Raw genomic sequence first — 22,364 nt, 5'->3', positions numbered from 1 at the left:
AGGGCGGCGAAGGGGGTCGGACGGCTGCAGCCAATCACGAGCCGGTCCCGCCCCTTGCACGCCGAGGGCCGAGCGGACATGGACCGTACACCTCCACCGGGTCCTCCGAGCAGGGAAGCGAGGAGGGGAACCGCACCGGTCGTCACGCGGGAGGGAACGCCCGTCCTTCATCCACCGGGCCTGGACTCCGCTTCACTGACCGGACGGGAAGAAAACGGCGCCGACGACCACCCGCCCGGCGGCACGCCTCTTTCTGTAGACGGACACGCGGTACCGGAAGTGGGTGGGGTAACCTGAGAGCGCTTCCGGCTACCGGCGGCGAGCCAGGGGCAGGTGAGCGGCGGGTTCCCGTCCGCGTCCCGCCGACGGGCGACTGGACGCCCCCGCGGCTGTCCGGTGTGGCCTTGCGAGAGGTCAAGATGAACTACATGCCCGGCACCGCCAGCCTCATCGAGGACATCGACAGTGAGTGCCTCTTTCCGGGGGGAAGCCTGCTGTGTGGGACCCTTTCTCGAGTGGGGGCTCCTTGAGACGGAGCTTGGAGAGGGAGCCCTGGGCCCTGGCGGAGTGGGCTGCCTCCTCCACAGCCTTGGGACCCTCCCCGGCCTGCCTCCTTAGGCTGGGAAACTCCTTCCAGGGGCGCACATCCGACGTGCGAACGTGAAGTGGCCCAGGCGACTTCACTGGCGGGCCCTACCAGTTCATCGCAGTATTTCAGAGTTACGTGTGACAGCGGATGGATGAGAATCCCTTCTGGGAAGGACCCACCGAAACCCGAAAAAAAAAATGTTAGGACAACAGCAGTTGGATTTAATTTAGCAGAAAACACAGGTGTCTGTTGTGTAGCCATTTGCAATCTTATTTTTCTGTGAGGGTCATTAGCATTTATTTTCAGATTAAAGTTGTAGTTGTAGAGACAGGTGTCGGATATAATTAACTGACTTTTCCAGAAAGACTGAGTCACTTCAAACGTGCTTTTTTCTGTTGTACAGGTTTGCAGTCCCATACAAACCAAGAGGGTACAATTTCATCTCTTTAAGGTTTATTTTTAACTTCCGTGTTTGCATGTCTTGTGTGCATGTAAGCGCACCACGTGCATACCTGGCACCCACGAAGTCAGATGACCTCTTCTTTGGATGATCCTCTGGAATTGGAGTTAAGGACAGTGGTGAGACCCGGTGTGGGTGCTGGGAACTGAACTCAGATTCTCTGCAAGAGCATCTTCTGAGCCATCTCTCCAGTGCCTACTTTCGTTTGTAAATCCTCACCTGTGTATGATCCCTCAGACATCGTTTTTAAAGAAGCATTAGAAAATAAGTATGTATAGTTACAAGCGGTTGTGAGCCACCATGTGGGCGCTGGGACTTGAACCTGGATTCTTTGGAAGAGCAGCCAGTGCTCTTAAGCACCGAGCCATCTTCCCCAGCCTGTAAGGAGCATTTTAAAATCATTTTCAGCCTGTGACTTTCCAAGAGCAAAATTATTTACTTAACTTCAAACAAGTAAAAGCCTATAAATTGACTGTGTGAATTTGCAAATTAAAGAGGATCTGTAATTGCGTTCTCAGTTATCAGTGGCCATTTTATTTTTTTAAACTCATTTTGCTATACAATGTAAAGGTGTAGACCGGATCAAATAATATTGGAGCTTAGGCTCAAATATTTTTATTTGTAGACATAAATATGTGTTTTACAGAGACATACACGCACATCTACGTACCACTTTATATGCCTGTCTATAAAGTGTAATGAAATACTCTTTTAGTGGAGCCTTTTACCTCCACCTTTCTTTGTATATCTGAATTACTTGAAGCCACTAGCAACAAATGCTGCCATTTTACTAAAAGTGTTTGTATTCTCAAGCTTTCTCATACCCAGGCCCTCTCCATTACTAAAATATTTCAAACCCTTCACTCCCCTATAGAAACACACACACACACACACACACACACTGTTCTGTCCCAATTAAGTGGTTTTTTTTGTTTTTTGTTTTTTGTTTTTTTTTTTTGTTACTGGAATTCTCCTGCCTCTGCCTCTCTAGTGCTCTGATTTAAAACGTGGGCCATCATGCCTGCCTAAACTGTTTTTATCTTTCCACCTCATGTATTTGCTCAATTGTGTGTCAACATCAGACTTGCATCCCTTTATGTGTATCTTGACTCACTGCAGTTTTGACTCTTCTGACCATCTTTGCAGTCTGATTTTTGCTATCAGAAGCCTCAGGGTTTTTGTTCATTTGTTTTTTATTTGGTTTGGTTTCATTTTTGAAACAGTATCTCATTCTGTAGGCCAGGTTGGCCTCTTTAAATCACAGCATTCCTTCAGTCTCAATGGGGTTACAGATTTGGATCACTGTGCCTGGCTTGAAGCTGTATTATTTTTAAAGATTGATTTATTTATATGTATTTTTCCCTGTGAGTTTTTTAAGAATTTACTTACAGTTTAATTAGATATAAATGCTTGTGCCTACATGAGTAATTAATATATATGCAATACATGTGTGCAGGGTGCCAGAGAGAGCATCAGATGCCCTAGAACTGCAGTTACAAAGGAGCCTAACCTCATCTTCTGCAAGAGCAGCAGTGTTCTTAATTGCTGAGCCATTTCTGTAGCCCCTCAAAGCTGTATTCTTAGTCATAAATGTAAGGCGTTCCTTTCAAGCTTTCTCCTCTGCAGCATTGCACATTGTTATGTATTGGGTTCTTTTATTTTTTAAGGTTTATCTATTGATGTGTTTATATTTATGTGTATGTGTGTGCTTATATGAGTTTGTGTTTATCATGTTCAGGCAGTCATGAGCTACCCGATATGTGTGCTCAGAGGTGAAACTATAAGAGCAGTAAGTGCTCTTAACTACTGAGCTTTATCACCGACCCTTTTAGTTTCTTGGTTTCTCTAACACTAGTTTTTGCTGATTTTCTTAGCTCTCTGGACTTACTGTTCTCTAGAACAGGTGGTTTGAGTTGCATGTTTGGTTTGTTTTCTCTAAATCTCTAGATATTCTAGATGAGGGTAAGCATCATAACTTTCTGTTTTTCTATACATTAATTTCAGTGTTTTTTCATCTTTTGAAATTAAAGCTTGCCTTCAGTACTTTTTTGACTTTGATTCATATTCTTTCTTTTAACTTTGAGCCAAATGTGATTATATTACTTTTCCCTTTTATGCTTAATTTAAAGAGTTCTCCACTTTCCCTTTCTCATAGCCAAAATTTATTTATCATTAATGGTCCAATTGGGATAGGTCTAGTTTCTTTCTTAAGTGTTATGTAATTAGATTTTCTTATTTATGATGCTTAATTATAGCCTAATGATGACTGTAAATTCCTTTGAAGAGGAATCATTGCTCCTTGTTTCATATAGAAAGTGGTTTATGCTAGGCAGTGGTGGCCCATGCCTTTAATCCCCGCACATAGCAAAGACAGCCAGATCTGTGAGTCTGAGGCCATTCTTGTCTACAGGGTGAGTTCTCGGACAGCCAGGTCTCCATAGAGAAACCTGACTGGGGATGTTGGGGGTGCCACTCACTGCAATACCTGACCTGGTGTGTGTACTTATTTTTGAGCCCAGCATAGTGAAACACCTTTAATCCTAGCACTTGGGAGACAGAGGCCAGGCTGATCTACAGATTGAGTTCTACAACAGCCACGGCTACATAGTGAGACCCTGTCTCAAAAAAACAAAACAAAACAAAACAAAAAACAAAAATACTTTATGCATAGCATTAAAGAAATGAGTGTCCTAAACATTGCTGGCTCTTCTAATAGCTGGTTATTCACTTCCTTACTGTCACCTTAAAGTTATCCCTTCAGAGTCCTGTCCCCAAGCCTCTATTTTCTCTGGCCGCTTTGGTGTGTCCTTCATTCTACTGTCCTGCTTTATTATTATTATTATTATGTTGTTGTTGTCATTGTCACAAAAGGTAATTTTCTTGCTTTCATCCTACAATAAATATAAATTCATAAGGTTGGTGACTTTCAGATCTCAGAATAATTTGGAACAATGGTTCTCAACCTTTCTAATGCTGTGACTAACAGTTAATACAGTTCCTCCTGTTTTGGTGACCAATCAAACAATTGTTTTTGTTGTTACTTCATAACTTGTAATTTTGCTACTGTTATAAATCTTTTTTTTAAAGATTTATTTATTGGGCTGGAGAGATGGCTCAGAGGTTAAGAACACTGGCTGTTCTTCCAAAGGTTCTGAGTTCAATTCCCAGCAACCACATGGTGGCTTATAACTATCTACAATGAGAGCTGGTGCTCTCTTCTGGTTCTCAAGCACACATGCAGGCAGAATACTGTATAAATAAAAAAATAAATAAATAAAAAGATTTATTTATTATGTATACAATTTCTGTCTGCATGTACATACACCTGCATACCAGAAGAGGGCCCCAGGTCTCGTTATAGATTGTTGGGAGCCATGTGGTTGCTGGGAATTGAACTCAGGACCTCTGGAAGAGCAGCCAGTGCTCTTAACCTCAGAGCCATCTTAACAGCCTCTGTTAGAAATCTTAATGTAAATATCTGGTATGCAGGATATCTATATGTGACTCTTGGGAAAGAGTTGTCTCACCCCAAAGGGGTTGCTACCCGCAAGTTAAGAACTGCTAGTTTAGAGCTCGAAATAAATGTTAAATTGAGTCTAGAGAGACAGCTCAGTGGTTAAGTGTACACACTTTTCTTCCTGAGGGCCAGAATGATTGCCAGCACCCACATCCTGAGATCTGCCTGTAACTCCACGTCTAGGGAATCTGATGCCATCTTCTGGTTTCTGCAGGCATGTGCACAGACATACACACAAATGTAATACATATTTTTTTACGCATTTATTTAAATTCCTGTTCTAAATCACTATCACATCTTCTTACATATCTGAGCCATTTCTTACTTTTTGTTATGGTGCTGGGAATTGAACCTAGGCTTTTGGGCCCTTTGCTTCTCAGCTGTATACTCTAAAGCATTGTTTTTATTTCAAATTTCCTTGCAAAATGTGATAAAGAAAATGTTGAAGTATTTCTAGGATTCAGGTAATATAAAACTAACTGATGGTGAAGGTAAATAGATCCCAGCGTAATACCTCCACTTAGATGGAGGCAGGGTAATTGAGAATTCAAGGTTATCCTCTCAGCTATATGGTGGTTTTAGACCAAGAATGTTACAGAAGACCTTCTCAAAAAAAAAAAAAAAAAAAAAAAAAAAAAGTCATCTAGACTAAGTTTTTCTGTTTAAGGTGGAGAAATTATATGACAATAAGAGGGTCAGATGCAAACTGTAGAGCCTGGAGCCAGTTGCTTTCCTGACTACTTTGTGTTTTTCTAACTCTGCAGCACTACTCTCAGTCTTTCCAATACTGATGTCATCTAAATCTCAGTCTACCCTAGTCTTCCCTCCCACGTTGTACAATGAACTTCCCCCTAAATACATTAGAAGAGAGACTGGTACAGCTTAAACAACTATTAATTGGATTTTTATTATCATATTAACTCACTGAAACTGACAGCTTTTGTTTTAAAGATCTTTTCTCCTTTCCCCAGAAAAGCACTTGGTCCTACTTCGAGATGGAAGGACACTTATAGGTTTTTTAAGAAGCATTGATCAGTTTGGTATGTATTGGTGATGCTCTTTAATCCCATTGAATTTTTGTAGCACTACTTTATATTGAAATTTACTTATCTTTAACTTTCCACATGTGTCAACATAATGGAACTGTTTGGAGTGAGTAAATTGTTTTTAAATTATGATTAGGTGTTTCAAAAACTTGTATATTTACAAGTTTGTGTTCTAAAATTGACTTTCACTAGTATTTTTATTTTCCCCATTAGAGGGAGCCAAATGACAGAAATACAGTTTCAAGAAGCCTTCCAAATCATTTCCTGGAGGCAGTCCCTCCATGTCCAATGAAAATAATGTAGAAGCCATTTCCTGAAACGACAGTAAGCTCAATAGTTTACATATAGGAATATAGCAGATTTAGGACTCATCATTTTGCAGTCTGTATTTTCTGAAGGAAGAGAGCTTTGTTTCCCTTTGGGATAAGAAACTTCTCAGTTCACACTGACCTTTGTTGGCCATTTGCTAGATCACTGGATTTGAATGTGAGGAAAATGGCAGAAACACCAGAGTTTAGAAAATCTAAACTGCCAGCCATGTGCCTTTAGTCCCATGTACTTGATAGGCTGAGGCAAAAGGATCATTTTGGAAACAATTCAAGAAGCATCTCAAACCAAAACAATAAGATACAAACTTTCTGTTTTATTTCAAGTAAGACAAGTAATACAGTTAAAGAAGAAAAATATTCTTAACATGTTAGAGTTCTAAATCTTAAGTTGAATTCATCCAAGTGCTATGGTAAATGACAATACTGAGATTACCAGGTACGATTATCTGACAGGTGAAAAAAATAAACTGTTGGTGTGTCTTAATACATAAAAATTACATTGGGATACATGAAGATTACATCTCATGAAGATGACATGTTTAAGTCGTCACATACATATATTTATACAACAAAGAGACGCTCCTTCCAAAAAGCAGACAGTTAATCTTTTAATCTTGGCAGTTGTCTAGCCTCAAGTTTTCCAGATTTCCATTCATTTATATTTTTCTAGGGACGACGTTGATATTAACAGTTAAATGATACAGAAGTAACTTATTTCTACCATCATTCATTCATTAGACAACCTGATGGACAATACTCTTGTTTGAAAGTCTCCTAAAACTTAACATATGGTGGCTCATGCCTGGAATCTCAACATATATAAGAAAGTTGAGGCAGAAAAATCATCACAAGTTCTGGGACAGCCTGGATTACATCAGTTGGGGCTAGAATGAGACCCTGCCCTGCTGAAAAACAAATTCTCCAGAATGGTTTGTTATAATCGATGAAATTTAAAAATAACTAAATAAGTGAGTTATAGACCTTTAGTCAACAACATGAACTAAATATCTGTTTCTTCTCTGTGTGCTTGTAGCTAACTTAGTGCTTCATCAGACTGTGGAGCGCATTCATGTGGGCAAAAAGTACGGTGATATTCCTCGAGGAATTTTTGTGGTCAGAGGAGAAAATGTGGTCCTACTAGGAGAAATAGTAAGTGAAAACTGTTAAGCTGCTGTGGATCTGGGTACTGATGCTAGCTGGCGCTCCTTCCCAATGTTAGCAAGCTCTTCACAGGAACCCCTGTAGTTGCCAGAGTAACACTGCAGAAGGTAGTTAACATCATTCTGTGGCCTTTGGCATTTTGAAGATTTGATCTCACTAGCAAAATATTGTTAGCTTTATCTAATAGAGAACAATATTGCTGGTGCTTGCTTCGGTAGCACATATACCAAGATTGGGACAAAACAAAGATTAGCATAGCCCCTGTACAAGGATCGTGTTAGGGTTTTGTTGTTGGGAAGAAACATCATGAACAAGGCAACTCTTGGCTGTTTGTTTGTGAGACGGTTTCTCTGTGTAGCCTTGGCTGTCTTGGAAACACTTTATAGACCAGGCTAGCCTTGAGCTCACAGAGATCCGCCTGCCTCTGCCTCCCTGAGTACAGCGGTTACAGGCGTGCACCACCAGCCTGGCTAAAGGCAACTCTTCTAAAGGAAAATATTTAATTGGGGCTGGTTTATAGTTTCAGAGGTTTTGTCCGTTATGATGGTAAGAAGCATGGCATCATTCAGGCAGACATGGTGCTGGAGAAGGAGCTGAGAATTCTACATCTTGATCTGCAAGGAGCAGAAGGGCACTGTGTGCCACACTGAGGGTAGCTTGAGCATAGGAGACCTCAAAGCCCACCCCTACAATGGCACACTTCCTTCCAGAAGCTTACACCTACTAATACTGCCATTCCCTGTGGGCCAAGCATTCACACACATGAGTATATGGGGCCGTACCTATTCAAACCACCACATTCCATTCCCTGGCTTGTAGCCATAACATAATGCAAAATGTATTTAGTCCAACTTCAAAAATTTTTATAGTCTATCACAAGTCTCAATATCTGAGATTCACACAATCTCTTTACTGTAATCTCCTGTAAGATCACGATAAAAATAATCGCATACTTTCAACATATAATGACACAGGATATATATCACTATTCTGAAAAGTATGGAAGGGAACACAGTGAGGAAATACTGGACCAAAGCAAGACTGAAAATTAGCTGGACAACCTCCAAACTCTACATCTCCATGTTTGATTTCAAAATGCTTTTCAGATCTCCAGTTCCTTCCAGCTTTGCTGACTGCAGCACACTTCTTTCTCTTGGGCTGGTTCTATTCCCAGTTAGTAGCTTTCTTTGACAGGCATCCCACTACTATGGCATCTCTAACATCTTGGGGTCTCCTGTGAAGGCTTTACCTTCACGGCTTCATGAGGTGCCCTCTCTGGGCCTCCATGCAGGGATGCCCCTGCCACATGCCTGGCCTCAATGGCTTTCCTTAGTCAGGGAAGGCTATACCGTAATCTCTTTCTTTCTAGGCCACCATGCAGGAACACCCCTCCCACATACCTGGCCTCAGTGACTTTCCTTAGTTGAGATTACATAACCCCTTTCTTCTATCCTTGACTTTAAAGCCATAACTTTGTGGCTGAGGCTGCCAAGTTTTACTGCTTGCTGGAGCTGAAACATGGCCCCCTCTTTTAATTTCATGTTTACCAGCTTTCTGTTTCCTTCACTGCCTAAGCTTGGCTGTCCCAGAACTTAATCTGTAGACAGGCTGGCCTTGATCTTAGAGATCTGCATACCTTTTCCTCTCGAGTGCTGGTATTACAGGTGTGCACCACTATGCCTGGACCTAAGCTTTTCTTAATTCCTTTTTACAAGAACATTCTACTCATCTGAAACCTTTAAGCCAGGCCCCCACAGTTCAAATCACCCTCAACACCATTGCCTTCTCTGCTCCTACTAGTATGGCCTGTTAAGCTGTGCCTAAAAGCATCTAAGCGATTTCCTAATTCAAAATCCCAAAGCGTACATTATTCCAAACAAAAATATAGTCTAGCTTATCACAGCAATACCCCACTCCTGGTACCAATTTTTGTCTTAGTTAGGGTTTTATTGCTGTGAAGAGACATCATGACTAAGGCAACTGCTATAAAGGAAAACATTTAATTGGGGCTGGCTTACAGTTTAGAGGGTTAGTCCATTATCATCATGGTGGAAAACATGGTAGCATCCATCAGACATGGTGCTAGAGAAGGAGCTGAGAGTTCCATATCTTGATCTGCAGGCAGCAGAAGGTGACTGTATGCCATACAAGGTGTAACCTCAAAGCCCATCACCACAGGGCCACACAACGCCACACCTCCTACTAGTACCCTTCCCTATGGATCAAGCATTCAAACCCATGAGTCTATGGGGCCTATTCCCAGTCAAACCACCACAGATGGTATGCACATTGTTAAGTGTTCCATATTTTCTCATCTGGAAAGAAACAACATGGTTACATGTGGTGGCACACACCGATAATCCCAGCAATTTAGGAAGTTATAGCAGGTGGAAATCCCCTAGTTTGAGGCTAAGCTGTGCTACATAGTAAGTTCTAGGCCAGCCTGGGTTCCAGAGTAACACCCTCTATCAAACAAATAAAACAAGAACAAAACATTCATCATGTAGTATTTAAGTAATTTCCATTAGTAGAAAGTTAGAGAATTTAAATTATATGTCCTGATTTATAAGGGTATAGTTTTAGAGCTAAGAGTATATCATAATGGTTAAATCCTTTCCAATCACTGAAAACAACTGTTTAACATGTTGGAAATATTTTAATCATTTAAATAATTGGTTTGGAGCTGAAGAGATGGCTCGGTGGTTAAGGACATACATACTGTTCTTACTGAGGGCCTGAGTATGTTTCCATCTCACAACTGCCTAGGCATAACTCAAGCTCCAGGGGATCCAGACACCTGTGTTCACATACACATATCACCCCCAATACATGCAAAATTTAAAAGATAATAAAATTAACAGATTACAAATAATTTTTCACAGCATGAAATTAATTGGCAGCATTTGAAGAAAGTGTTAGATATATTTGTAAAGTGGAAAAGGGAAATCAATAGGTTAGGAGAAGCCACTATGAAATTTCAAGTGGAGCTCATGACCAGAGAGGAAAGTTCTGAATATTTGTGTCACAAATACCAGATATCAAGTGCAATGTTAAATCACATGTGAAGTATTATTGCTTGCTATGTGTTTGTGTATATATACAATAGAAGATGATTACAGGTATATGTGTGTGTGTGTGTGTGTATATATATATATATACACACACACACACATATATATATATATATACACACACACACACACATATTTAACAGTATGTGTGTGTGTGTGTTTGAAATATTCAAGAGGTTTTTTTTTGTTTAAGTACTTTATTTAAACCTTAAATCCTATTGGGTTTGGAAAATCAAAGTCCCCATGAGACTGGTTGAACTTAATGAGCGGGGGGGGGGGGGGTTGTTGCTCAGTAGTAGTGTGCTTGGCTAGCATGTACGAGACCCTGAATTCGATCCTCAGCACCACACAAGAGAGATGGCTCAGAGGTTAAGTACACTGGCTGTTCTTCCAAAGGTCTTAAGTTCAATTCCCAGTAACCACAAGGTGGCTTATAATCTATATGAGATCTGGTGCCCTCTTCTGGCATGCAAGCAGAACACTGTATAAATAATAAACAAATCTTAAAAAAAAAAAAAGCAGGAAGGAGAGGAAGAAATTGAAGACTAAAAGCAATTGCTGTTTTGTTTTTTAATTCTGCATTTTCTGTTTTCTTACTTTGTTTTTAGAGTTTCTTACTGGTTAGCCATATCTTAATTTCATGTAAAGAAGTCTTGAGTAGAACACTTGGGTATGTAGTTATTTTTTTAACAATATTTCAAGAAAATGAGAATATTCTGTCAGGGATGGTTGATGCAGAGACCTCATGTTGGAAACAGCTTAGTTTCAGCTGTGTAGTAAGTGTGAGATCAGCTTGTTCTGCATGAAACGCTGTCTCCAATCACTGGGCGAAGCAGAGAGCTCCCTGGGTACCTGTGTGCTGCACAAGCAGGAGAACCTGAGTTTGGATCCCCAGCACCTACAGAAAAGCCAGGCGTGATGGTCAAGGCTGTCACTTCAGCACTGAGAGGTGCGGATAGACAGGTTCTGGGAACTCAGAGGCCAGCCAGTCCAGCTGAATCCAAGAGTTCCAGACTCCCTGAGAGACTTCAGTCTCAAAAAATGAGAGTGCTAAAGATGCCCTATGTCAGCCTCCGGTCGTGTATGTTCTTTCCAAATACTGCTATAAAATGTATTAATACCTCATTTATTTATTTTTTATTTTTTTGTGTGTGGTGGGGCTATAAAGTAGGTTCAGCAGTTAAGAGCACTGCTGCTCTTGCAGAAACTGTGGGTTCAGTTTCCAGCTCCCACATGGTGGCTTACACCCATCTGTGACTTAAATTTCAAGGGTTCTGACCACTTCTATGGCACTAACCATGCACACACGCACATACATACAGGGGGTAAAGCATCGATGCACATTTTTTAACTTTAAAAAAAGAATGATTGATTATGTGAATCAGCAGTCAGTCTGGAGAAATTATGAACAAAACCCAAGAAAATCCATAAGCAGAATCTGCTTAGAAAAACAAACACTGCTTAAGAAGTGTCTAGTGGCTGGGCGAAGTGGCTCAGCCTTTAATCCCAGCACTGAGAGGCAGAGGTAGGTAATCTTTGAGTTCAAGGCAAGCCTGTTGTACAAAGCTAGTCTAGGACAGCCAAGGTTACACAGAGAAACCCTGTCTCAAAAAACAAAACAAAAAAAAAGTGTAGTTGTGCCCATGGTGGCACATGTCTATAATCTCAGAAATGTAGAGGCTGAGGCAGGACATCTGGAATCTGTGGCCAGCCTGAGTAAGACCTTATTCCAAAAAGGAAAAAAGGTGACTGGATTCTGCCTTGGTGACGAAGGACCCCAGCCCTAAGAAAATTTGCTGTTGAGAGATGGCTGCATCTACATAGCTCAGACATACTGAAAAGCCTAGGAAGAGGGCTAAAAACCTTGTCTTTTCTTCATTCCAGGGATATGAGGGAACGGTTTGGGTGATTACATGTAGTTTTTAGCAAATAACCTTTGACCCAAGTGACTTATGCAACTTGTGTGGTTTCTAACCTCCTGGTTAGAGTTCTCCATCTGATACCACAACTTGTTGAGTTCTGAGACCTTGGAGGCATGTGTCAGTTATTATTCAGACTAAAACATCTGCAGATTTCTTTTGATGGGTATCTTTCCAAACCTTATCAAAAGTCATAAAAGGGACTAGAGAGATGTCTCAGTAATTGAGTGCTCACTGCTCTTCTAGAGAGCCTGAGTTCAGTTCCCAGCACCCATATAGGGTAGCTAATAACTGACTCTAACTCCAGCTCCAGAAGGCCTGACACCCTTGTGTAGCCTCTGCAATCACCCTGTATACACATTAAAACAAACAAACAAACAAACAAACAAAAACTTAAAAAAAAAAAGTCGTAGGAAAAGAAACAAGAATACAGCCTGCCAAAGTGGTATACCTGTAATCCCATCATTCCCTGAAGGAAGACAGTGGAAAGCCAGCTGGCTTTTATAGTGTGTTCTAGGACAGCTTTGCTCTATCACCAAGATCTTCCTTGGGAGTAGAGAGGAAGCCCAGAAATACTTTGCTACTTTGTATAGGCTTTCCATGTTACAGAAACACAAATAACACCTATACATTTTAAGAATAAGTGGATAGGTAAAGCTTGTTTATAGTTCTGCATTACAAAATTGGCTATTAAATGTTTATGACATAAATATTAAGTATATTATGTTGTGTTAAATGAAAATTTAGTTAATATTTGTATTATGAGTTTGGCTTTGTTCTAAGGTTTGTTTTTGTTTTTTGTTTCGTTTTGTTTTTTGTTTTTCAAGACGGGGTTCTCTGTGTAGCCTTGGCTGTCCTGGACTTGCTTTGTAGACCAGGCTGGCCTCGAACTCACAGAGATCCACCTGCCTCTTCCTCTCATAGAGCTAGGATTACAGGCATGAGCCACCATGCCCTGCTCTTGTTCTAAGTCTTATATACACCTGGTCTGATGATGTAGCTAAACAGTAGAATGCATGACTGGCATACGTAGGCTGTGGGTGTTCTCCAATGCCACGGAACAAAAAACAGTTCTTAGGCCCATGAGATGGCTCAGTGGCTTAAAGCACTTTTATGCAAGGCTGACAGTCGTTATTCAATTCCCAGAACACAGGTGAATATAGAGAGGACCAACTCCACAGAACTCTCCTTAGACCTTTATACATGCACCGAGACATACACACAAAGCTGAAAAACACAATTCCAAAAAATAAACAAGCCTCAATGCCTCTGATAACATATAGACTGACCTGTATCTGAAAATTGGTAACATTCACCAATGTGTTGGTGTTTATTACTATAATTATGAGTACTTTTTTTAAGGTTGCTGATTTTATTATAAATTTCCTACAATGTGCATGTACTTTTGAAGTAAGCAAAATGAAGTAATATTTTTTATTAAACCAAAGAATTTATCCCAGTATCGTGATACATGCCTTTAATCCCAGCTTTTGAGAGGCAGAGGCAGGTCTCTGAACCAGGCTAGCCTGGTTGACAGAGCAAGTTCTAGGACATATAGGGCTACACAGAGAAACCCTACCTCAAAAAGCAAGCAAACAAAAATAGTAGAGAAATAATGCATTGGCCAAACTATAATGATGACTTATCTTACTCCTGATGTTTTCTGTCAACTGTTGCTATAGAGGAAACAGTCTTGTTTTGCTTTGTTTTTGTTTTTCCAGATAGAGTTTCTCTGTGTAGCCCTGGCTTTCCTCGATTTCCTTTATAGACCAGGCTGGCCTCAAACTCACAGAACCACCCACCTCAGCTGCTCTGAGTGCTGGTAGTACAGGCGTGTGCCACCACACTTGGCTAAGGAAACAGTCCTATTATTCAGAGACTACTACTTAGTGGAACAGTTTATTGCCGACAGGAGGAAAGAGTGTGGTATACAGTTGAATCAAGGTTTTATACCTCCTTCCTGAGTAACAAATTCCAGAAATTAAATTAATGTTGAAAATGTAAAATACAAGATTTATCTGCACCCATCATGGCCTGAATAGTTTTTTAGATTGTGAATAGTTATCTTTTTGTAAATAGCCTTAGAGATGTGTATGCACCAAGGTATAGTATGAATCCAGGTGCACACCCACAGTCCTGTGTATAGAGGTCATAGGATGACCTTGGGTATCAGTGCTCATTTTGCACCTTGTTTGAGATGGGTCTCTTTCCACTGTGTACCCAGGCCAGCTGGCCCTCCATTTTCAGGCATTCTCCCGTATAGTTTCCTGGCTCGCTGTAGGATTACTGGGATTGTAGGTGTGTACTACTATGACTAGCTTTATGTGAGTTCTAGGGGTTCAAACTCATCTTTATAAGTGCACAGCAAGCACTTTGTCCACCGAGTTATCTCCCAGGTTCAAATTTTGTTTTGCAGAAAAGTTATTCTTTAACAACTACCAAGTAAACTCTGACTGGCATGGGACTGTATATAACCTGAACCTTTCTATACTCACTGATACCGACCCATGTGTGCACATTCTGAGCCGGTATATGTTCTGTTTCTTTGTCTGCACAGGAAGGGTATTTCAGCCTTATCACAATTATGAGAAGCCATCTAAGCTACATAATGGAATCTGTCTTTAGAGCTGTAAGCTTTTCTGTTCTTGGTGAGAAGTTGTTCAAACCTACCTGTTTTGCAGGACTTGGAAAAGGAGAGTGACACGCCCCTCCAGCAAGTGTCTATTGAAGAGATCCTAGAAGAACAGAGGGTAGAACAGCAGACCAGACTGGAGGCAGAAAAGCTGAAGGTTCAGGCTCTTAAAGATCGGGGTCTCTCCATTCCTCGAGCAGATACCCTGGATGAGTACTAAGTCCCTCGCAGACAGACTGCTGTCCTGGAGAGCAAGGGCTATCGCCTGGTCACCTCACACATTTGACCAGAGTGTCACATTGAAAAGTGATCTTATATTTTTTCACATATGCCAGCATGAAGAAATCATGGGATTTTGTTGATTTTAACAAAACCATTGTATATTTTGTTTTGCTTTTCTTTTTCAAACAGTCTCATTACGTAGCCCTGGCTAACCTAGAACTCACTACTTAGACCAGGCTGACCTCTAACTTGTGGGATGGCAGGTGTGCTCCACCATGCCCAGCTTTATTGTTGAAATATACAGTGGCATGACTTCCCTCATACAAATCACTGGGAATCCAAGAATCATGTCTTTGTATTGCTTTTCTTATCTCAGAGTTTACATTTCTTTTCAAAAGCTATTTCTTCATTTATTTGTAAATAAAGAGTGAATCTCAGAACTGTCATTTCACAAAATGGAGTTGCTTCTGGTGAAAAAACATAATTCCCTACTGTAAAAGTGTGAGTAGCTATATGCTAGGAAACCCTTATGTCACAGTTCCATGTAGCCAGCCACTCGGGAAGACGTTTTTATGCTATCTTGCTGTTCCTTGTTCCCATTTCATGTTTGTATCTGATAAAGTTTCAAGCTTAAGAAGGGAGTTTTCAAGGAACTAGTTACAACAGAAGCCTCTTGTTTTAAAAACTTGAACCCTGCCCTACCCACAGCTATTCCAAACTATTTCTTCTGAGGAAATAAGAAATAGTTCTTATGTCTTCATAATGTGCTTTGTTCTCTGTCTCCTATTAATTTAGCTAGGTTTCTAAGTCTCAAGTATTTAACATTTTTGTTTTCATCATTTTTTTTTGCTTATCCCTTCCCCCCCCCCAAAAAAAAACAACAACAACAACCCACAAATGGTGTTTAGTAACTACTTGATTCATAGTGACACGACTTTGTTGCCTTGATTGTTGGGAAGAATAATAATTGCATAGCTCATAAGATGTTTGTAGATTATTTTATACTGTAGTATGAAATATACTTAGATTGTGTTTTCAGGTGTTTAAAAAATCTGCCCTATAAGCCATTTGGCATGTGAACTTGTTGTGATTGGGTTGGTTTTACAGGAGATACTGTTTGAAGAAATTCTTATCCTTGGATTGAGGATGTAGTTTAGCAAGAGAAATTCTTATCCTTGGATTGAGGATGTAGCTTAGAAAGAAGTGGAATGCTTGCCTAGAATGTGCAAGGCTCACATACCACATTCCTAAGTGCACTGACACAGTTCAGTGACAGCAGAATGACTGTTCAATTTAACCCTGATTTTTCGGCACCTTCAAGAGCTGTAGGTCACTTAGTTATCTCAGCATCAGTCAGAGGATTCTAACGTAATAACAGACATCAGTTATAAAAAGGAAAGGAACATTCTTGCCTGTTGAATCTATGTTCTTGCAAGGTTTAGTCATGTGTGATGTGTCTGGACTGCTTCCTCTTATTTCCAGATTTCTCAGCTTGGGTCTTCAGCTGCCCCTCCCTGCTTGCGTACTGAAATCTGGTGCTCTGGCCACTGGCCATTGTGGATATGCTTCTATTTTACTGCAGGAACAATTGCAGTTTATACTGAAAGTATGAGCTTTTTTATGCTACCAATTGGGCACTTGCTTTCAGAGTGGGAGAAATGAGACTTCTCAAAGCCCTGCCTGGAGCCATCTTCACACTGAAATAACTGAGGGTATCTGCTTCAGACTTTTTTATTTTTTTTAATGTCTTCTTAGGCCCTTCAGCTTTGCTTTCATACTCTTGGCTTTTTAAGCTACAACAAATGAGTGCATCATATATAATTAAGTTAGATTGAGTGTAAAATTTACATGTATTTATGTCGATACTGGTAATATAAAGCACATGTTTCTGAGAGTGACTCAAAACACTTGAAAAACATGGTCTGGTTTTAAATGTCCAAAACATGGACTGGTTTTAAGTAGGAAATGGCAGAATACATGTTCATTGTCCTGTCTTTGATTTTAGCCACTGACGGTTACCTTTGCCTGGCATGGAGCTTAACATGCCGTATAAGCTTACAAAATCTTCCCACTGTAGGAATGCTTTTCTGTCCACCTTCAGGTCTTTGCTCAAGTTCAGCATCTTTCACTATCACTTCAAAATGCCATCTCTAGGACTGGAAAGGTTGCTCAGTGCTGGAAAGCTCACTTATCACGCACAAGGTCCTGGGTTCTAGTCCCAGCCTTGGAATAGGGGAGAAAGCCCTCAAAATAATCCTATCCTCACCTATTTCCCTTCTAGCTTTGTCTCACCACCCCCAGCTGACAAAAGTTGTCATTGTTTACTGTCGGTCCTCAAAAGAAATGCTTAGAGCTGAGATTGCTGAGTGTTTAGGTAATGTCTGTGATCCTAGTACATGAGAGGCAGGAAGCTTGGGAATTTAAGGGCAACTTTTGCTACACTGTGAGTTGGAGGCCAGTTGGGGCTACATGAGTCCCTGTCTTTTAAATAGCCATGTGTGATAATCCACACCTTTAATCCCAGCATTTGGGAGGCAGAGACAGGGCCTCTGATTTGGGGGCCAACCTAGTCCGTCAGTTCCAGGACAACCTGGGATACATAGACCCTTTCTCAACCAAATTAAGTTAGGGATGTTCTGTCTGCTTGACCGTGTAGCCCCAACATCTCAATGATGCCTGAAATACTAAGTTTCACTGTAAAGCTACTGAAGGAGAGATGGATGAGTGGCTCGATTGATAGAAGACAAATGTGTGAAAATGTGGATGTGAGTTCAGGTTGACTGAGACACTTCAGGGACTGGTAGCATATCAAAAGGTCCTGAGGGCTGCTAGGGCACTGAGCAGTCAGGAGTTAGTAAAGTACACAGAGATCCGTAACATGAGTCCAAGCCCCAGGACTGCCTTAGCTGTAGGCCACAGATCTCATGTGTAAAGAATTTGTGTCGCAGTATCTGAGAAGACATCTCAGAGAAGCCTGGCTCAGAGTGAGGTAAGCTGCTTCAGTCACCTTATGCCTGTTCTCCCAGCGGCCTTCCCGAGAACTGGACTGTGGTGTCCGCCCTTTACGTCACACATCACGACCCCAAACCTTTTCTAGATTGCTTGCTTCTCTGTTCAATAGGTTTTAACATTTACCAAGTGGCCTAGATTCAAAAGTTAGTTTTGGGCCAAGTAGGTGTGCACCTGCAGCTCCGAGCTACTAGGGAAACTGAAGTACAGTCAGCCTCCACAACATAGTGAACTCCCCGATTTTTTTTTGTGTGTGTGTCATAATGTTTATTGGGGGAGGGGCCATCAGTCCTTGGCCTTACCCTTATTGCTGCCAGCATGTTGCTCGGAGCCCCTCCTGCTTCCTCTTGGCACAGATGTGCATGCCCACCCTCTTTTTAAATTTTTTTTAATTTATTACAATTTATTCACTTTGTAGTCCAGCTGCAGCCTGGACTACAAAGCCTCCTCTCTTCTCCTCCCATGCCCCTCTCCAAGGACCTCTCCAAGGGGAGGTCCTCCTCCCCTTCCATCTGTTTCTAGCCTAACAGGTCTCATCAGGACTGGCTGCATTGTCTTCCTCTGTGGCCTGGTACAGCAGCACTCCCCCAAGAGGAGGTGATCAAAGCCAGCCATTGAGTTCATGTCAGAGACAGTTCCAGTTCCCCTTACTAGGGAACCCACTTGGACACTGAGCTGCCATGGCTACATTTGTGCAGGGGTTCTAGGTTATCTCCATGCATGGTCCTTGGTTGGAGTATCAGTCTCAGGAAAGACCCCTAGACCCACATTTTTTGGTTCTGTTGCTCTACTTGTGGAGCTTCTGTCCCCTCCATGTCTTTCTATCTCCCCCTTTCATAAGATTCCCTGCATTCTGCCCTAAGTTTGGCTGAGTCTCGGCATCTGCTTTAATACCCTGCTCAGTAGAGTCTTTCAGAGGTCATCTGTGGTGGCTTCTGTCCTGTTCCTTGTTTTCTTCCTCTTCTGATGTCCCATTTGCCTTTTTGAATGAGGGTTGATCATCTTACCTAAGGTCCTCCTGATTGCTTAGCTTCTTTAGGTGTACAGATTATAGTATGTTTATCATATATGTCTAATATCCACTTACAAAGTGAGTATATACCATGCCTGCCCTCTTCTTGATGAACTTGAGCACCCATGTGCTTGAGCAGCAATAGGGCACGAAGCCACACACCACCTTGATCATGTCTCACACCTTGGTGTGCTTGGTCAGGTACCCATGGCACTGGCCTCAGCTTGCTGACTTTCGTCATCACCTTGTGGCCTTTGTTGAGGCCCACAGCCTTTACAGTGCCATGCTTGTTGCTCTCTGATGGTGGCCAAGACAGCCCCAGCTTTCTTTTAAAGAAGGGCAGGAGAGGGCTCAGGCTCAGCAGCCAAGAGCACTAGCTGCTTTTCTAGAGGACTGGAGTTTGGTTCCCCACACCCATATGGCAGTTCGCAGTTCTATTCCAATTCTCGGGGACCTGATGCACTGTTTGGTCCTCCGTGAGCACCAGGCACAAAAGTGGTACATAGATACACACTGAGAGCAAATAGAGTAAAAACTGAAAAAAGGAATAGCTTTCAAAAAATAAAAAGTCAGGCATGGTGGCATGGCACTCGCCTTTAATCCAGAACTCAAGGGGCAGGGATGGAGGGAGAAGTGGAAGTGCTGAGCTGGGTAACCCACACCTTTAATTTCAGCACCCAGCGAGGCAGAGGCCAGAGGAGTTCTGTGACACTCCTTACTCGCTCCCCCTTGAGTCCCTGGGAGTCACATGGTCATCCCACAAGGTCATAACTATAGAGTGACGTAGTGGACATTCAGTATAGGCTGGTTGAGTAGGTAATAAATGGAGTTGCCTTTTCTCTTCCAAAGCCTTGCCCCACCTCCCCACCTGCTCTATCCATCCCGTCTCCTTCGGCATAGGCTTAGCTCTAATCAAAAGGGAAAGCCAGATTTAGATGCCCATAATCAGGACATTCCTGGACCTTTCTTGACCTTTATGCTCAGAGGAACATCAAGAGTTAAGTGGTCATTTAGCCTGGAAAGGATAAAAAGAGAAAGCAAGCCTTGGCACTTGGGGAGGTCATCCAACACCCCCTCCCTGAGTCAATGGCTCTCTGACATCAGCAACAGCTGTATGCCTCAGTGTTCCAGGGCGCCCGCACTATCCCCTCCTTCCTCTGAATGCCATAATTCTCCACAGAATGGCAACAGAGGACCTTGAACATTATCTGTATGGCCCGTACCACATAACCCCCTCTCTACTCCCTACCACCTTCCCTGAAGGAAGACCCACGTGTGTCTGAGGCTGCACGTGTCCGAAGCAATGGGTAGGGAGGAGCTAAGCCAGCCAGCCTGTCAGCACACCCTCTGCCTAGGCACAGGCTAGAAGTAACACCTATGGGCAAGTCTGAGCCAAAGATGCCCATGTATCCCTGGCTGCTTCCCTAAGAGTGCCTCAACAGGAAGAAGAAAACACTCTGTCCCCATAGGAACTGGGTGCTGGAGCCAACAATGCTTTGAGGGGAAAGCAGTACCTGTGAGAAGTAATCCCAAAGAAGAAGCTGGGTGTGGCAGAGCATGTCTGTAGGCAGGAGAATCAGGATTTCAAGGTTCAGCTACAGAGCAAGTCTGAGGACAACCCAAGTTAGACCCTCTTGTAAAACAATCCCACAAGAGAGATGTGAACCAAAAAGTGGGTTACACCTCTCCAGTGGGCACTGATTGGGAGGGTGTGAACCAGGGGGATAAGCTACTAGAAAGCTGGGAGGGACAAAAATGAGCACAGCAGAAGAATGGTTAGGGTGGACATTAGGGACTAGACCTTGGGGCCTTCAATGCCTCAAGGCAGTAGCTCTTTTAAGACCTCTTGCATACCTTCACCAGAACAGGAATGAAGGCTATAGGACTCAGCTGATGTGTATGGCTTCATATATCTAATTACCTCGAGGGGTTTGGGTCTTGTCCTATTTCAAGACAGTAGTGACACGATACGAAAGTCAAATGCTGGTGGCAGGGTCTAGGACAAGGTCTGGAACAGGGCAAATCTTGAGACCTTATTGACAACGTTCTTAGCATTTTGGCTTAAAAGCAGCCTCTGGGATAGTTTGAAAGGAAGAGAGCTTGGCAAAGCAGTACTGGTACAATTAGCTTTTTTCCCTGGCTGGCATGTCTGGGACCAACTGAGGCAATTTAAAAGATTCATAGATCTTTGGCCAATACCACAGGATTGCATACTAATGGGAGTGAATAACCAAGTAATTGATCTTTCCCACCTTTCTGCACAGGTCAAGTCCTGGAGCAGAGCTAGCCTAGCCTGGGCTGTATGAGGAAATGGTGAGGAAGGAGCAGGGTGTATCCTAGGCCCAAGTTAATCTCTCTCTTCTCTCTCTCTGATACAGGATGGGTCCTCTCATATCCAGAAAGTCCTCTAAAATGAGAACTTAGAACAGGGCTTTGCTAAAGGTGGTATCAATGGGTGAGCAAATAAATGAACAATTGAACACACAGGGAGATGGGGAGGTCACATTCCATGTAGAGGAGCCAAGGCCAGCCAGAGGACTGCCCTAGACCTGACACTGACATCCTTTTTGTCCTTGAGCCAGTTATTGTCACCATCCAGGCTAATGGTCTTGCAGCTTTTTTATTTTTCTTTTTATTTTTTTATTTTATTTTTGAGATAGGGCATTTTTATGTAGCACTGGCTATCTTGGAACTCACTATGTAGACCAGGCTGGCCTTGAACTCACAAGAGGTCCACTTGCCTCTGCTTGGGAGTGTTGAGATTAAAGGTGTGTGCCACCATGCCTAGCTCTGGTCTTGTTGCAAGAACTTACTCTTTGGTTCTTTCATCCTGGCTTACTGTCTTTGCTGGTGTTTCTGTATAGTGGTGATTCAGCCCAATTACTGAACATTTAAGTGAATGCTAAATCTGGAACTTGAGGCCAAGGCTTAAAGTCTACATTTAAGACTTTTGGGGAGCTATATGCCCTCTGTCAAACTACCCCATTTCAGTGGCCACCACTTTCCCCCAACCTGCTGATTCTGGCCCTTTCTACTCCATTCTACACAGTCTGCCTCCTCCCACTTTGGCCAGCACTTCAATGTGAGGCAATCTCTTCATCCTTGACCCTCAGCACAGTGACTGATGGCTTTTTTATCTCAAGCGATGATGCACAGCCTTCCGCTGGAAGCATTTAAGGCAGAGCACACGACCCAAGCCATAGCTGCTGGACTTGGGACCTTGAAGGCTCAGGAAGAACAAATCCTTGAGTACAGCAGCCGCGGCAGTACTGCCACATCTTCCAGAAAGCATGCTACTGGCCACTTTTAAGCTGTGTGCTGGAAGCTCCTACAGACATATGCGGAACATGAAAGGTGAGTCTGAGGTGGGGCATGAGGGCTTGCTACAGCCCCTATG

General features: G+C 42.3%; 2 protein-coding genes across 2 annotated transcripts in view; both read left to right on the top strand.

Annotated features, from left to right (window-relative positions):
- Positions 1–65: 65 nt before the first annotated feature.
- Positions 66–15,400, top strand: Lsm1 (LSM1 homolog, mRNA degradation associated). The gene is made up of 4 exons (XM_055593367.1): positions 66–465; positions 5,538–5,606; positions 6,975–7,090; positions 14,774–15,400. The coding sequence occupies exons 1-4, from the start codon at positions 420–422 to the stop codon at positions 14,942–14,944; spliced, it is 402 nt and encodes a 133-aa protein (XP_055449342.1). The 5' UTR covers positions 66–419; the 3' UTR covers positions 14,945–15,400.
- Positions 402–22,364, top strand: part of Star (steroidogenic acute regulatory protein) — a 28,731-nt gene continuing 6,768 nt past the window's right edge. The window contains exons 1-2 of the mRNA XM_055593366.1: positions 402–465; positions 22,017–22,321. Coding sequence (XP_055449341.1) covers positions 22,258–22,321 — 64 coding nt within the window. The 5' untranslated portion in view covers positions 402–465; positions 22,017–22,257. The remainder of the gene's footprint in view (positions 466–22,016; positions 22,322–22,364) is intronic.

This window comes from Psammomys obesus, unplaced genomic scaffold (assembly GCF_907164565.1).
Source record: "Psammomys obesus unplaced genomic scaffold, mPsaObe1.curated_primary_1811, whole genome shotgun sequence".
NCBI lineage: Eukaryota > Metazoa > Chordata > Mammalia > Rodentia > Muridae > Psammomys > Psammomys obesus.
The sequence above is the reverse complement of the archived record's forward strand: the minus strand, read 5'-3'. Positions and strand labels throughout refer to the sequence as shown.

What these genes read in the sequence shown, in the direction of transcription:
- Lsm1 (XM_055593367.1), top strand. Translation starts at nt 420, where the DNA reads ATGAACTACATGCCCGGCACCGCCAGCCTCATCGAGGACATCGACA. An exon ending in CCTCATCGAGGACATCGACA is followed by an intron (nt 466 to 5,537) that starts GTGAGTGCCTCT and finishes TCCTTTCCCCAG; the next exon opens with AAAAGCACTTGGTCCTACTT. An exon ending in TGGTCCTACTAGGAGAAATA is followed by an intron (nt 7,091 to 14,773) that starts GTAAGTGAAAAC and finishes CCTGTTTTGCAG; the next exon opens with GACTTGGAAAAGGAGAGTGA.